This window comes from Emys orbicularis, chromosome 1 (assembly GCF_028017835.1).
Source record: "Emys orbicularis isolate rEmyOrb1 chromosome 1, rEmyOrb1.hap1, whole genome shotgun sequence".
In the NCBI taxonomy this organism is placed as follows: domain Eukaryota; kingdom Metazoa; phylum Chordata; order Testudines; family Emydidae; genus Emys; species Emys orbicularis.
Window position 1 is genome coordinate 228,528,259 of NC_088683.1, and position 17,016 is coordinate 228,545,274.

At 39.5% G+C, this 17,016-nt stretch overlaps 1 protein-coding gene across 1 annotated transcript in view; it reads left to right on the plus strand.

Moving 5' to 3' along the window:
* The window catches only part of SCML2 (Scm polycomb group protein like 2), a 107,201-nt gene that overhangs the window by 36,034 nt on the left and 54,151 nt on the right, over positions 1–17,016 (plus strand). The window contains exons 4-6 of the mRNA XM_065417485.1: positions 5,516–5,750; positions 12,753–12,841; positions 14,310–14,553. Coding sequence (XP_065273557.1) covers positions 5,516–5,750; positions 12,753–12,841; positions 14,310–14,553 — 568 coding nt within the window. The remainder of the gene's footprint in view (positions 1–5,515; positions 5,751–12,752; positions 12,842–14,309; positions 14,554–17,016) is intronic.

A 17,016-nucleotide genomic window follows, 5' to 3' on the forward strand; every position in this document is an offset into this window, starting at 1 on the left:
ACTAATCTGATAGCTTTCTTTGATAGGATAACGAGTCTTGTGGATGAGGGAGAAGCGGTGGATGTGGTATACCTAGACTTTAGTAAGGCATTTGATACGGTCTCGAATGATATTCTTATAGATAAACTAGGCAAATACAACTTAGATGGGGCTACTATAAGGTGGGTGCATAACTGGCTGGATAACCGTACTCAGAGAGTAGTTATTAATGGTTCCCAATCCTGCTGGAAAGGTATAACGAGTGGGGTTCCGCAGGGGTCTGTTTTGGGACTAGCTCTGTTCAATATCTTCATCAATGACTTAGATATTGGCATAGAAAGTACGCTTATTAAGTTTGCAGATGATACCAAACTGGGAGGGATTGCAACTGCTTTGGAGGATAGGGTCAAAATTCAAAATGATCTGGACAAATTGGAGAAATGGTCTGAGGTAAACAGGTTGAAGTTTAACAAAGACAAATGCAAAGTGCTCCACTTAGGAAGGAACAATCAGTTTCATACATACAAAATGGGAAGAGACTGTCTAGGAAGGAGTATGGCAGAAAGGGATCTAGGGGTTATAGTGGACCACAAGCTAAATATCAGTCAACAGTGTGATGCTGTTGCAAAAAAAGCAAACGTGATTCTGGGATGCATTAACAGGTGTGTTGTGAGCAAGACACGAGAAGTCATTCTTCCGCTCTACTCTGCGCTGGTTAGGCCTCAGCTGGAGTATTGTGTCCAGTTCTGGGCACCGCATTTCAAGAAAGATGTGGAGAAATTGGAGAGGGTCCAGAGACGAGCAACAAGAATGATTAAAGGTCTAGAGAACATGACCTATGAAGGAAGGCTGAAAGAATTGGGTTTATTTAGTTTGGAAAAGAGAAGACTGAGAGGGGACATGATAGCAGTTTTCAGGTATCTAAAAGGGTGTCATAAGGAGGTGGAAGAAAACTTGTTCATCTTAGCCTCTAAGGATAGAACAAGAAGCAATGGGATTAAACTGCAGCAAGGGAGGTTTAGGTTGGACATTAGGAAAAAGTTCCTAACTGTCAGGGTGGTTAAACATTGGAATAAATTGCCTAGCGAGGTTGTGGAATCTCCATCTCTGGAGATATTTAAGAATAGGTTAGATAAATGTCTATCAGGGATGGTCTAGACAGTATTTGGTCCTGCCATGAGGGCAGGGGACTGGACTCGATGACCTCTCGAGGTCCCTTCCAGTCCTAGAGTCTATGAATCTATGAAAGGGGAGGGTGGGGAGGCGGGTGTTGACTAGCTCAGTATGCAAATTGCAGGAAATGATAAGTACAACTGCCTTAATTACTACTTACTCCTACCAACAACATATCTTTTCCTAGTTTTTATGAACAAGTATTTCAGTGGCAAAAAACACTGTTAACACAGATTTAAAGTTGTCATCCCCTTGAAGAGTATGTTATGCTATTAAAGGACAAAAAGCAGGGGGGAAGGTAGCCCATGACCCCTTTCCTCTACCATCTTTGAGGAATGCCCCAGTACACACATACTCACGCTGGCCCTTGGCACTATAAGATTCAGGAGGTGCCAGATCCTAGCATACACTCACACTTTGAGCCAATTCCCCAGAAAGAGTACCACACATGTACAATGGGAGAACTACTTCACAGCCTTTAACAGCTCCTTTACCCTTTCCCACAGGATACCATCTCAATCTACACTTTCACGTACCCATCATTAAAGCATTAGAATCCTGTTATATTCCACATTACCACTGACAATAGCCTTTGTAATAAAAGCCCTGTGCCCTGCTAACTATATAACATACAATATTCTGCATAGAAATGATGTGTACTGGATTCTGAAGGTACACATGCACCAATTCCCTTTCCTCACACACATGAGAGAGTGAAAAACACAGATCTCCTCATATCGTAATCACAGCTCTGTCACGCACCTCAAAGTAGTCCACACATGTCCTCATATCAGAGAGACACCTTTATGAAGCAGGCCCAACTACTGCCTCCACCGTTCAAGGTAGGTACACCAAACACACTGACTGCCTCTGAAGTGTATCCAAATTATTCCTATTGTTTACTGCCAGCTCCTGGGGAACAGAGGGAAGGTGATGTGGGCAACTGTCTTCACCTGTGCCCGCTTCCCCCCCACACACACCTTTTTGTCCTTTAATAGTGTTAGACGGAATCCTCTGGATGAGAGGGAATGGGTTGCAAAAGGAGGTGACGAATTTGTATATTTCAGCAACTGTGGGGTTCACAGAGTAAAGGTATGTATGTTAATGGGGCATATTGGGGCAGTGCTGAAAGAGGGCAAAGATATGAGTGCATGGGCAATCTTAATTCTGTTTCCTGGGTTTCAGAAGTTTGAGTTTTGCTCAACTCAGTGTTCTGCAAGGGGATGACATACCACCAAACAACCTCAGCTCTGCATTAACTACGTTTTTTTTGCAATTAAATATACAAAAGAATAGAAAGCCTGTGAACGTGTCATCACTTTGCGTAATGCAAGGGAAGGGGCTGATAGTAAACCCTGGTGGCCAGTCAAATAATTTTCTAATGCACAGGCCAACAAGATACTTAATTAACTTCAAAATGCACAAATAAGTGAGAAACCAATAAAGTAGGTTTTAAATCAAGATAAAGGTATTTGTAAGCCAATGCTCCTTAGACTCAATGGTTAAAATTATTTTAGAATCATTATTTTCTATAATTATTTAAATTCTTTTACTATCGGAAATCTGCATTCCTTTCTCTCACTCTTTGTCCTGCCTGTTTAGATTGAAACCTGTTTGGGGCAGGGACTATCTCTTACCATCTGTTTGTGCAGCACATAGAGCAATGGAGGCCTGATCTCAGTTGGCTTCATATGCTACCATAACGCCAAAAATAAATATTATGTATGATATCTTTTAATATCCCCCCCCCCCAGTATTGCAATTTAAACCAATTTCTCTTTAAAAAACAACCACTAACTTTTCAATTTAAATTGACTTTCACAGTTGTGGAGAATAACAGCTTGACCAGCAATATCCTGACATTGAATTGCCCTTTAAATGTAATATGCCTGGGCTCTCCTCTCAGACAGCCTGCTGTCTGACTGCTACATTGACAGATGCTAGGCTCCACACACTGAATATCTCTTGTCTTTTTATTGTGCAGAGTCTGATGGCTCCTTCAGGGCTCCTGCTGTTGATCTGGTGTCTGTCTCAAACAGTGCTTCTGCACTCACAGCAAGAAGAACCCAAGATTTCAATATTTTTAAAATTTCAGAAAGGCAAAGGGGGCAGGAAATGCAACCCCCATTTGTTATCCTAGTAAGTCTTGCATCACACTTTTCCTGTCAGGCTGGACAGACACAGTTCCTACCATTGACTGACACCTGTCCATTTTAAATAGATAGATATTTTAAATGGATACATATTTTGTGTGGGGTGAATACAATTTCTCTGGTCTTCCCTCTCCCTCACAGCTTTGGACCTGATTGATCCTGATCTTCAATGGACCGCTACTAGGTTAATAAATCCTGTTTAGTGCTGTGCCGTTGTCATGCATCAATCATCCCTGCCTTCCTGGTACAGAAATTTCTTAAAGGATCTTCCTCTCCCCTCTTCTTCCTAATTTACGGTATGCTAAACACTGAGCCAGTATCAAAGACCAATTACCAGAACGGGCGAAGTGATGATACAGATGTCTTAAGTCCAAAAACTGATGCGTGCTTACATCTTTGCGTCCAGTGGCTGACACTTCCTCTTGTGTGTGTGTTCAACTGTATGAGAGGAAGTCACTGAACTGGGACCTAGTACATCTAGGTTCAGTTCTCAACATTACCACAGACTTCCTATGTGACCTTGGGTAAATCACTTTTTCTCTCTCTCTCTTTTCATTTCCCATCTGTAAAATGGGGATATTTCCTTTCTTCTGCCCTTTATCTTATTTATCTAGATGTAAGCTCTTTAAGGGCGGGATTGTCTCTTACTTTGTGTTTATACAGTGCCTAGCACAGTGGTGTCCTGATTTTGCTTGAGTTCTCTAGGCCAGTGGTACTCAACCAGAGGTACGTGCACCCCCAGGGGCACGCAGAGGTCTTCTAGGGGGTACATCAACTCATCTAGCTATTTGCCTAGTTGTACAGAAGTCTACATAAAAAGCACTAGTGAAGTCAGTACAAATTAAAATTTCATACCGATGACTTGTTTATACTGCTCTATATACTATATACGGAAATGTAAGTGCAATATTTACATTCCAGTTGATTTATAAATATAGGGTAAAAATGAGACAATACGCAATTTTTCAGTAACCGCGTGCTGTGACACTTCTGTATTTTTATGTCTGATTTTGTAATCAAGTAATTTTTAAGTGAGGTGTAACTTGGGGATACACAAGACAAATCAGACTCCTGAAAGGGGTACAGTAATCTGAAAAGGTTGAGAACCACTGCTCTAGGTACTACTGTAATACAAATAACACATAATTATCTGTTACTTTTTGTTATGAATGTAGTGTACCTCATGCCATAAATCTTAATATGTCTTCAGCTACTATATCACATCAGGTAGGTAGTCTGGATCTAATGGCAATTTTCATTGTTCTTTCCCTCTTGTATTCTCACTTTCACCAAATGACCCTTGGTCTCCTCATCTATGTTTGTTCTTCTGACTACTGAGAATTCATCATGTTGATATAGAAGTAATACCAAGCCTCCACAGCGGTTGCCACCCTAGTTCTTAAAAGTGGCTTTATTGAAATTTTGTTTAATTCACAATGCCTTTTTGAAACATCATGGGTACAATTACTTGTAATTCTTTTGCCAGAAGGTAATCATTGTAATATGTTTCACCATTATCAATATAATCATTGCCCTCTTGTGGAGTCCGGCAGTGCCATGGCACAGTGATCCTCAGCTGTGCCGTTCTTAGGCAAGGTCTGTCGGTGCTCCAACTGCTAGTGCTCTAGCACTACATGGTCTCCAAAGAGTACTCCAGCAACAACCACACTCTGACTAACCCAGGCACCCTGTCTTGGTGAGCCACTCTTTACCAATTGCTCTCTGAACTACCAGGGAGCCTTCCACCTGCTCCTCACTTCTGACTCTGCACTACAGGAAAGAAAAACAGCAGATCAACTGCTGGCAGAGTCATCATGCTCGTCTAGAATTCCAAAGCCATTAAGCCAACAGAAACTAACTGGCTGATTAAACACTTCCTTAAAAACCTGAGGATTTTGCTGTTTGGGGGAGAGAGGCTTTGGACTCCGAGCTCTCCAGCAACGTGGCAGCCAAGCATCTTGCTCAGGTGTTGCTAGAAAGCAATGCAAGCCAGTCAATTATTTGTAGTCATACTTTTTCACTGACTAAAGTTCATAAACTGATAAGTATAACAGCATTTTATATGTCTTGATGAATGGAAGCTGTGTGTTTATAACTGTCCAATATATTTAGCAACCCTTTTCATGGTATCTGTCTGAATCTGTTTCAATCTGGGAGACAAAAGTAAGAAAAATATCTTTTTCCCCCCCCCACCCTCCCCCCTCCTGTAGTCTAGGATCCCACCTAGCAATGATTTCAAAGTTGGTATGAAACTGGAAGCCCACGACCCACGCAATGTTACCTCAGTGTGTATAGCTACAGTAATTGGAATCACTGGTGCCAGATTAAGGTTGCGGCTTGATGGAAGTGACAACAAAAATGACTTTTGGAGGCTTGTGGATTCCTCTGACATACAGCCAATTGGGACCTGTGAAAAGAAAGGGGGGATGCTCCAGCCGCCACTCGGTAAGAAACAATGTTTCTGAACTAATGACATGGTATGTGTAATCCACAAGATGCTGCTCTCCTATGGTTAGTGTTATCTTGTTTTTTTGGCAAGTGCTACTTGAAATAATGGTTCAAGGGAAATGTTAACAGCAGAAGGATAAATGCTAAGTAAAAGAGCTAATAAAGAGAGTAAATGAGCTGGACCCCACTTTGTGTATTACTGTGTCTAGGAATGGATAGAGAAATTTAGAATTTGAGTATGAGTTCTACTATCCAAAACATTTTCCCTCTTCCCAGAATCCCCCCACTAATCACGAGGAGGGACAGATCCCTCATGGCCTTTTCAGTGACTGCTTGATGGGTTACACATAAATATTACGTTAATCTACTTAATTTATCCTCCTTCACCCCATAATTTATAGAGAACTGTGGCATTACCTTGTGGGCTCTACATTACTTTCAGTTGTGGAGAAGAGTCCCAAAGTGCTTTCTAAGGCACATTTCTTACAACTTGCATGGAGCTCCTGAATTTGGGTCTCTGGTGTATCAGGTGCGCTGCAGAAAAGGGAGATGTCTTTTTAAAATTTTAATAATTCTAAAAACTGACAAACTCAAAATGATTTCCACAGGAATTTAATTTATATTTTTTAAGCAAAATGAAATACATTTAAAGTATGTTCTTGCCACTACAAGGTCCTAAATGCCTCTTCCCATAAAACTCCAAGGAGTAACAGCTTGTGTTTTGTTGCTTTCTTTTCTTTTTCTTTTCTCTTTTACTTTTCTATCTAATTTAAGAGTAGGCTGACTGAAGTGAGGGTGCATTTTCTGTCTTTCACGCACTCTGCATGTTCATTCACTCTTTTCTCATTCTTAGTCTAGGCAAGCTCTTGGATGAGAGAGGAGACAGAGGGACCTACATTGCTTCAAACCTTTTTCTTTTACACTTCTGTACCACTGTATGTGGTGATAGTAATTTTCCAAATATATGTATCAGAGAATGGGAGCAAATGTAGTATGTGTTTCCTGGTTTTAGACTGATAACTTCGCACTTCACTCTTTATTGCTGCTCTACAGAAGCCAGCAGTCCCTTGCTACTGTCCTTCCAGAGGTCTTCTTCCCCACATAATCTTCCTGCACACTTAGATATCCATAGTTTCCTTTCCAAAAAATCCCTCCCATATTTGGACAGGTCTAAACTCAAGAGCGTTTTGCTGGTATAGGTATAGGGGTGTGATCTCTGACTGGCATAGCAGTGCTAGCAAAAACCCCTATTGTAGATGCAATACTGGAAAATCTGTGCTTTACTAGTTTAGCTTACAGCACTCCTAGTGTGGACACAGCTTATATTGGCCAGCAAAACTGTACTACAGTAGAACCTCAGCGTTACGAACACCAGAATTACGAACTGACCAGTCAACCACACACCTCATTTGGAACTGGAAGTACACCATCAGGCAGCAGCAGAGACACTCCCCTTTCTCCTCCCCTCCCCCCCAAAGGGCAAGCAAATACAGTAAAGTGTTGTCAAAAAAAAAAATGGGGCGGTGAGCCGCATTTTTCTTCTGCACAGTAAAGTTTCAAAGCTGTATTAAGTCATTGTTCAGTTGTAAACTTTTGAAAGAATAACCATAATGTTTTGTTCAGAGTTACAAACATTTCAGAGTTATGAACAACCTCCATTCCCGAGGTGTTCATAACTCTGAGGTTCTACTGTAGTGCAGTTTTGCTGGCCAATATAAGCTGTGTCCACACTCAGAGCGCTCTACTGGTATAGTATATCAGTATATCTTTTCCAGCAAAATGCTTCTAGTGTAGTCATGGCCTATTGTGTAATATAAGAGAAAGCAAAGCAGTGGTTCCTGTTCACTTCCTGTGGATGGTGATTAGTAGCAGGAGCAGTTTCTCTCAGCAGCAGAGGAGAGCGCTCATTGTCTATTCTGTTTGTGCATAAGCCCATCCTTAGGCTTGTATTTTTGTGGAAGTATTTGTGACACAAAATCACTTCAGGCAAAATAAAAAAACTAAAAAAGAGAGACTTCTTAGGCTTTACTTAAAAATACTAAACTTGAGTTGACAATGTCATTTTCAAATCACACTTGCTAGTTTTATGAGGAAAAATATTTTCCCTTAAGGCTCACTCAGCCTTGCTGCTGACAGCGAAGCTGTGTTCTTTGTGAATCGTACGTTGCTACCAGGATCTGCATTCAGAGCTCACTTAACGATAATGATGGTGGTGATGCGTGAATCTAGGTCACTCTTTTTGTATTAGAGGTCTTCCCAGGCCCAGACCCAAACCAGACCCAAATCCACCCAATCTGAGCCCAAGAGTGTTGTCATTTTCCAACCTGACCCTGACCGTTCCCTCCAAACCTGAGTTAGCGGCGCCACTGCCACCTTCTGCTGCACTGTGTGGTGGTGGCAGCTGCTTGTCCCAATCCCGTTGGCTGCCACCCCCTGCTGCACTCTGTGTGTTCTGTGGAGTGAGAGGTGCAGCACACTCACTTGGCAGTGCATACTATTCAACGAGGCAGAGGTGGCTGGCAGGAGCTGGGCACGCAGCCACCGCTATGCCAACCTTCTGGGCAAGAGAGAGACTTCAGAGGTGACCTGATCTGAGCCTCAGAGGTTCAGATTGTTTTCTGACCCAACCCAAACCTGATACTTGTTGTCGGGTCCCATCAAGTTCTGGTAGAATTGCAGGAATCTACTCTACTTCTATCAAATACTGGTTTAGCACTCAACAGACTCTGGTTCCAGGTGCTTAGCCAGTATTTTCTACCAGTTCAGTGGTGTGACTTTCTTTAAAACTTGGCAGCAGGCATGTACTGCTTAATGTTATTTTTTATATTTAAATTAAATAACTTTAATAGATTATAATTTTAGGCTTTAATATAGGTTATCAATTTCAAATATAATTCTAAATAGCTTTATTTTTTTTAAAAGTGTTTAATATAAATACAAAATGATTTTTTAAAAATGTTACCCACCCTGTTTTAAACCATAACTACACTTTCAAAAGTAAACATTTTCTGTACTGTGGCATTTCCTATACTTATAATGTATCATGTATGCTGTGGTGAAGTATACTTAGTGTGGTGTAGTAAGTATTTTACTCTATAAGGTTGCCTGTTGAATATAGTTGGATGAGATTGTATTCTGACTTTCCAAGACCCTAAGCACATTTAAAGAGCTGCCATTTTATAAACCAGTCAGAGAACATTTTCTTTCCTTTTCCCCAACAACACAAATGCATAATTTTGCCTAAAAATTATACCTCCTAAAACAGCTATTCTAGTTAAATATGGCACATATGAGAATATGGTATAAAGTTTTTATCAGAACTTGTTAGGAGTAACCTTCATAATTCAATACTGACTTCACTCATGGGGGGAGGGATAGCTCAGTGGTTTGAGCATTGGCCTGTTAAACCCAGGGTTGTGAGTTCAATCCTTGAGGGGGCCACTTAGGGATCTGGGGCAAAATCAGAACTTGGTTCTGCTAGTGAAGGCAGGGGGCTGGACTCAATGACCTTTCAAGGTCTGTTCTAGGAGATAGGATATCTCCATTAATTAATTTATTTATTTAATACAACTATCTTAAATTTATGCTGATAAAACTTTTGATACCACATTAACATGTATTCCCTAAGTATAATAAAGGGAATATAAATATTAATACTTCTTTGGTCAAAATAGAAAGAAACAGGAAGATATTCTCACTTGCACTTAGGTTTATTGTCAAGTATGATTACTAAGCAACCACTTTATAGTGGTCTGTGTTTATCAACAGTTAACCACACAGTATTTTCCCGTGTAGCACAGTAGGTCTTTTCTATCTGTGATCAGCGTAACTTAGAGAAAAAAGAAGAAAAATGTCCAGTAAACCCCCCCCCCCCCCAAAAAAAAAAATCCTGGTAAACTTGACCCTGGCCTACAGGACTTCGTGTATTCCAGTATTTTCACATTAATATTTGGGAAATGCTTCATCTATGGGCTTCTGACTACTGGGTGGATATTTTGAGTGAGATTTTTGTTCTGTTACTATATCATTGGCAGATGGATAAACAAGTGCTTGGGATCCTTGAAGTAACTGTTCAGCTAAAGTTAAGAAATAAAGAATGAGACTCCCTACCTTTTTCTACCTGTGATATTCCACTAGACCACCAGGAGGAGCCCACTCTTAATCCAACAGTGAAATACTCAGTACAGTGAGTCCAGAGTTAATCACTAGAGAGCCATCTGGATGTTTGTGCATTGTGCTGAGGAAAATGGTTGTATTCCTGGAGAAGCGAAAGATAGGGTAGGTGGTCATGGCGGTATTGTAGTTCACTTACACTCCCAGATGCAGGAAAAATGCAGGTACCTAATGGCATCAGAGAACTTTTGGACAGACTGAACTCATATCAAGTACAAATTGGGTCTCCACTACTGCTGGTCCTCAGCTACTAAGTAATATTATGTTGCAAGGCTCAGTTAATAATTGTTTTGAGATCCGCTGGTGGAAAGGTGAAGTATTATTAAAATGTCACTCCATTGTACTCCAAAACTGAACCGTCCAAATTTTGTGAGAGGGAGATAACCAAAATGGAGCAGCAATTTGCTCTGTGTGGGTCTGTAATCTATTTAAAGTGTTTCAAAATACAGTGCTTGTGCCACTGTAACTATATTGCTTTAGGACCAGATATAGTGAAAGCAGTATAACCCCCTAATGTGGATGCAATTATTACTAGTATAAAGGTGACTTGGTTGGTATCAAAATAGGCTATACTGATATTAGCACTTTTATATTGGTATAACTACATTTACTCTAGCTAGTTGCACATCTTTAACTTTATCTATTCCTAAACTAACACAGTGGTACAAAAAATGTGTATACACCAGTCTGTGGCCAGTGATGTCCTTGTGTTCTGATTGCCATTTCTGTTGATTGAAATTAGTTGAAATGTTATACCTAATAAGCAAATGTTTTTGTACTATCCAGGAATGCAAGTTTGGCTCCCCTCATAATGATCGTCAGCCATTCTATTGCATAGTTTATTCAGAAAAGAAATAGTCACACATTGTCCCTCTAGTCCTTGATTCTTTAGCGATAGCTAGGTTCCAAAATTCAAACATCCTGGCATATATAGATACATTTTTGAAAAAGCCTTCTTGGCACTTTTGCAGCATCCTGTTCCTGGGTAAAGCTGGGAGCTAATTGGGTGTATAATTGCCTCCTGCTAGACACTTACACAACTGATTTTCCCAAGTGGAATGGAGCCTTCTGGTCCCAACATTTGATTTCTCTCACAGTAACAAATGAGTTAAAATAGTCCCTCCCACCTGAGCTCTAAACATATCATAGTTTCACATATTACATTGGGCTCAGTAGTGTTCAGTGTCTAGTTAAGGTTTCAAATTCCAACTTCCATTTGAAACTACTTTTTTTTTTTTAAGTACTTTATAATGTTTTCAGACAAATTCCTTTGGGGATAACATTTTCCATGCTCTAATTAGAAGTGATTTTTTTAAAGAAAGCTTACGTGAAATCAGTTGAGCTACTTAACTGAGTAGTGTCACCACCCTTCCTGTTATTGGCATGTGCAATCACGCACTCTGTGCTTTCCAGTGAGAAAGCTAATTCTCAGCTAATTCAAAAGGTAATCTAGAAACTTCCAGAATGGCATGTTTTATAAATCATGTTAAGACTTAGAAATCAATCCAAGTTTAAAAATCAGCTCAGTAGTTTCTCAGTTGTGAACATTTAAACATGACAATTTCTCACATATATAAGATCTCTTGTATCCAGTTTTAAAATGCAATTTAAGGAGTTGTGGACTTTAAACAACTTTTAAATCTGTCTGCTCAGTTAAGTACAACTTAAGGCCACTGTGTCAGGGAGCCAATACCCAGGACATGAATTAAGGTTTAAATAGTAAGTAATCAAAAGTCATGTAAACTTTTCCATATCTACTATTAGTTTTTTTTAAATCATATCTAGATTGTAAGGCAATTCTTCAAATCCAGACAAGGATTCTAGTAGTAGTTGCTTTAGAGAGAAGTTTCCTATTAGGTTCCTGTTTTGTTGTGTTAGGTTTTTTTGGAGAGAACTACAACAGACTTTCACCTGCTAAAGATTTGGCCCAAAATATCTGTTGTCTATTTGAATCGGTCTAGTAGCTTCAAATACAGCCCTGAAGGTGCTTTGAAAGCAGAGAGAGATATAAGCATGTCTCTTCCTTTATTGGGAGGTACTTGGTTCTGAGGGAGAATGCCATGGAATGAAGAATATTTCCACCAAACAATTGTTTTGATAAGATAAAGTTGTTTTTAATAAAAGCAGGTTTGGGTTATAGTAACTCTTTGTGCATTGTATTCACTTATTTTTTTAATGAAGAATACTGGCATGGAAACATTCTCCACTTTATGCAATTGCAATGTGATGCACACACTTACCAAGATGTTTCATTTCTACCATTCCCTGTTTTGTGCTCTTGTCTTTGTAATTAAAGGATGTATTGTTTCATTGAAATTTGTTTGCACTTCCTTGTTTCTTTTTGTGAAGGAATCTTGTGAAAGAGCCTCAATGGAGAAGAAAATGTGTCTAATAAAAAATAAGAGTTAGAGGACAGAGAAGCTAGACCAGAGGATGTCATTTGAGAATGAAAGAAAACTGGCCCAGTAAATATAACTTGGTACTATGCAAGGAAGATGGTTTGGGACCAGGGAATATAGAGAATGATTTAATCTGCAGTACTACAGCTTGCATGTCTCTAGTCACACTTAATATAGTAACCATGATAAATGATTTTGCAGGCAAATCACTCCTGAAAGGAAATATACTATCCAACATGTTTACTGCTGTAAACAGCTGCTCTATGCATTCATGTGTCTTGGCCACATTTATTTCTAGCCAAGTCCAAACCAGAGGGTTTTAGACAGTGGTGGGGTAAATTCTGCATCCTTCTTCTTCCTGTATATTAATATTTTATAAATGTGAGTCTAGGATCTTTTACACAACTAATCTATTTATGTTAATTAGGTTTCCAGATGAATGCATCATCTTGGCCAATGTTTCTGTTAAGAACACTAAATGGAGCTGAAATGGCACCTGCAGCATTCTTTAAGAAGGTAAGAAGAAAGGGGCTCCTAGTAAACAAGCTTCCATCAACTGGTCCATGATTACATTTTTATTGAGGATGCCAGGATATTGTACTGTTCTCTTCAGCATGGAAAGGCAACAATGTTATTTAAAATTACTTTGAAGTGGATTGGCAAGCCACAAAACTGGACAGGAAATGATCATCTTCTAGTCCAAATGGATGGGCACCTCTTTTCCTGTGTTTGGACCTTTAAGGTATGCTGTATTATTTAGAAAAAATTGTGTTAGCTTGGTTTTTTCATGGATTTAAGATGTCATGCATCTCTCGTTTGTTGACAGTAACATATTCATGATGTGCCTGTGTATGTGTTGGGCTAAAACTGGTAAAGGAGAATGAGAGCCACAGGAACGCATGGGGAGTCTATGCTGAATATTTTTATTTGGCGCATACTTCACAGTTGAGCTGTTAAGAATGTAGTGGGGACTTAGCTGAAAGTAATAAAAAAATGCTATCAGTTTTAGAAGTACGGCCTTTATGCTGAAGAAAAGAGGAACTTAAAAAAATGTGTGAAATGTTTTTATTCAAAAAATATGTAGGGATGCAAGTATGACTCAGCTGGTCTGTTGATTTGATTTGTCCTCTTACCATTCTTATGAGCTTGCTAAAATCAAAGTGTGAAGTTCAGCGATTTCTTTCTTAGTACTGATAATGGCTTTGCATGAGTTTGTTTTAGTAAAACGTACATTGGGCTTGATCCTGTAAGCTCTTTGCTCGTGAATCCCCATTCATTTTGAGAACATATTGATTTGAATGCATTCATAAAATAGCTATGGTATGAGCAGTGGCACTGCAAGCTTCTCGATACTGTCCCAGCAATATGCCTCAGCCCTCTTCTGGAGGATCTACCTCTTGAGGGTGAGATATAATTTGGTTTCCCTTCAGTCCTTTGGCCTTTCTGCTGAGACTGACAAGAGTTACATTGTGGACCGTTGTGTTGCTGATTTTTGTTTTGTTTGTCCGAGACCAACTTATTTCACACAGGCCACTAAACAGCCTTCAGATGTTAATGATTTATTTGCATGTGCATTTGGATAAGTAATAAAGAGCTGAAAGGTTCCCCAGTCCATTATCAATCCCCAGAAACATCCAGTCCCTCGCAGAAGTACATTTTTCTGATCCTGTCCTCTCCCTACATAAAACTATGCCATTTATTTTTAGTGTACGTTCACTATCCCACCGTTCCTGTAGAACACATCAGATTTTCTCAGTCAACTGCTTAAGTAGACTCGGCATAACCTTGCTCCCAGTCACATAAGTAGGAGCAGAATTGAGCCTAGGTAATCTAGAAAATTTAAAATAAACTTGTAACATGTATTAAATGTGTATTGTATAACCTTTTTGGGGTAGTCAGTATGAGAAGTTAGAATGTTAGAGAAAAGTAGCTGTTTTTCAAGAATTCATGGAAACCTAGATGTTCTACAATTTTATTTTGACAGGAACCAGCAAAACCTGCTCCAGACTATTTTAAAGTTGGAATGAAACTTGAAGCAGTAGACAAAAAGAACCCTTATTTAATTTGCCCAGCGACCATCGGAGATGTTAGAGGAGATGAAGTTTTCATTACATTTGATGGCTGGCGGGGAGCATTTGACTATTGGTGCAAATATGATTCTCGAGATATCTTCCCAGTCGGATGGTGTGGCTTAACAGGAGATGCACTACAGCCACCAGGCAACAATGGTAAAACCACCAGTAATAACGCTTAATCTATCTTCCCAAATTTTGCTGCTGTTAAGCAGCTGGGACTTAAGAACCAACTGATCTTATGCAGATTTTAGGATTTTGATATGTAAACAGCTGATGCAGATGAAATAGTGACACGTTTTCACTGTATCATACCGAAGGATATGATTTAGTCACAGATTCCATGACTTTATTGGACCTCCATGACTTCTTTGGCTTCAGCTGTCAGCGGCCAGGGCCGAGTCAGGGCTGTGTGCCTGCCCCCCCACCCCGTATGGCACTGTGCACCCCCTGGCTACAACCGCGGCTGCGGTTGGAGTGTGCGCCCTCCCTCCCCTTGAGCCTAGAGCAGGGGCTGTGTCCCATCCCTCTCCTGTAGTGGTGGGGCTCGGGCTGTCAATCTCTTCCCCCTGCCCCTCCCCCCTTCCCCCATGGGGCTCCAGTTGTTATTGCTCCTCCGACCCCTGGTTATTTTTAGTAAAAGTCACGGACAGGTCATGGCTCCCGTGAATTTTTGTTTATTGCCCGTGACCTGTCTGTAACTTTTACTAAAAATAACCTTGACAAAATCTTAACCTCAATCATATATTTTTGTGTTGTCTCTTTGAGAAATTATTATTGCTCATTTACAGTAGTTCACAACTATTTGTGCACACAGTAGCTCTGGAAACTCTTCTTGACTGACATTTATATGCCGTAATTTGTTTCTTTATCATTCCTGCTCTAATTCTGATAATGGTTGAAGACCAAATCTAAACAAATTCCATTAAAACCAATTGCATTTAAATTCTCAGGCAGTGAGAGATCTGGATATGTTCAGTTCTCTATGTACTTTTGAAGAATATTGGACTTCATCTAGACCTTTTACTTACATTATTGGTAGTCTCAATAATGTTGGTAGCTGTATTAATTGAATTTCATAGGAATTTATATTCAACTTTGCATCAACACCTTACCTCACAGTTATAGAATGGAGCTCTGAAGAACAAAAAAAACTGTTTTAAAGTAGGAAATGCAATAAAAGTTTCTTTATTGTTTCCAAGGGATTCAAACTCTAGGCTTACCTGTAGCATTTGCTTTTGGCTGTAAACTTTCTGTTTTTGACGTTGTATATTATTAGGCTCTTCCAAATACTTTGTTTGCTGCTTACCTACCTAGTTATGTGAACCTATAGATAGAGAGCCCCCTTAGCTAATAGCCAACTTTTCTCTGTCATTATATACCCATTTCCTTCTTTGCCAAGGTATGTGAAATGAAAGAGGAATATTATTGTTTAATATCTGTGATATGCTATGGGGTCTCTTATAAGATATCTGAAATCTGAAATTTTGCTGTAAAACAATTTGGGTTGTATTATCTTACTCCTTTCAGATTCAAGATGTGTGAAAGGAGTTTTTATAAGAAGGAATCACATTTTAAAATTCATTCTACTGTTACTGAATAATTTGTTCTAATCATGAACGGTTTCACTGTGTGTGTTAAGTGGATGAGAAACAAGAAGAGCACATTTCTGTAGAAAAGTTGGTAGAACAAAGAAGACAAGTAACCATTTATGGTTCTTTTCCCAACATTTTTCATTTTTAGGACAACAATGTAAGAATCAGAGGTAAGGCTAGCCACTAAAGATTGGCATGAGAATTGGGAAGAGTTGTCACAGAAAATCTTAGTGTAATAGAACCTGTTAGACTGAAACAGGGTTAGGGAGGAAAGGTGATCCAGTGGTTATGGGCCTAGCCTGGGACTCCCTGCTCTGTCACAGACTTCCTTGGACAAGTCACTTAGTCTTTCTGTGCCTCAGTTCCCCATCTGTAAAATGGGGATAACACCACTGCTCTAGCTCACAGGGATTTTGTGAGGATAAAGGCTAACGAATACAGGCTATGAATAAGATGTGTTAAAACTTGTATGGAAACTTCATGTATGTTCATTATGATAAAATGAAAAGATGTTCAAAAAGCATTGAAGCACTCAGATACTACAATAATGGGGGTCATTTAAGTACCTTAGGTAGGTAGAAAAAATAATACTGTCTTTTTAAAAAGGCTTTGAAGATTGGAGGGTTTTCTCCATACAGTTGCATTTCTATCCTTTATAGTTAGGAACATAATTTTAAAGCAATACTTCTGTGAGATTGGAGATGATGAGAAGAAAGGTGTATTTCCAGTCAATTCCCAGGGTGATTCTCATATGAAATAAGAGATTTAGATATAAGAAATATGTTTCTTAGTTGATTTTAGTGACAACTTCAGCCTTTTCCTCAACAGCTTTAGCTTGGGATCTTAAAAGGTGACTAAGAGTTAAGCACCTAACTTCCATTGAAAGTTAGGGGAGTTAGGTGCTTAACTCCCCTAGGCTCCTTTGAAAATCCCAGTTGTAATTTGCAGCATACAGAGAAATGTCATCCACTGCCTTTCTGTTGATAAATTGTTCATCCACCAGTTTAGGTCACATGGTCTGTTT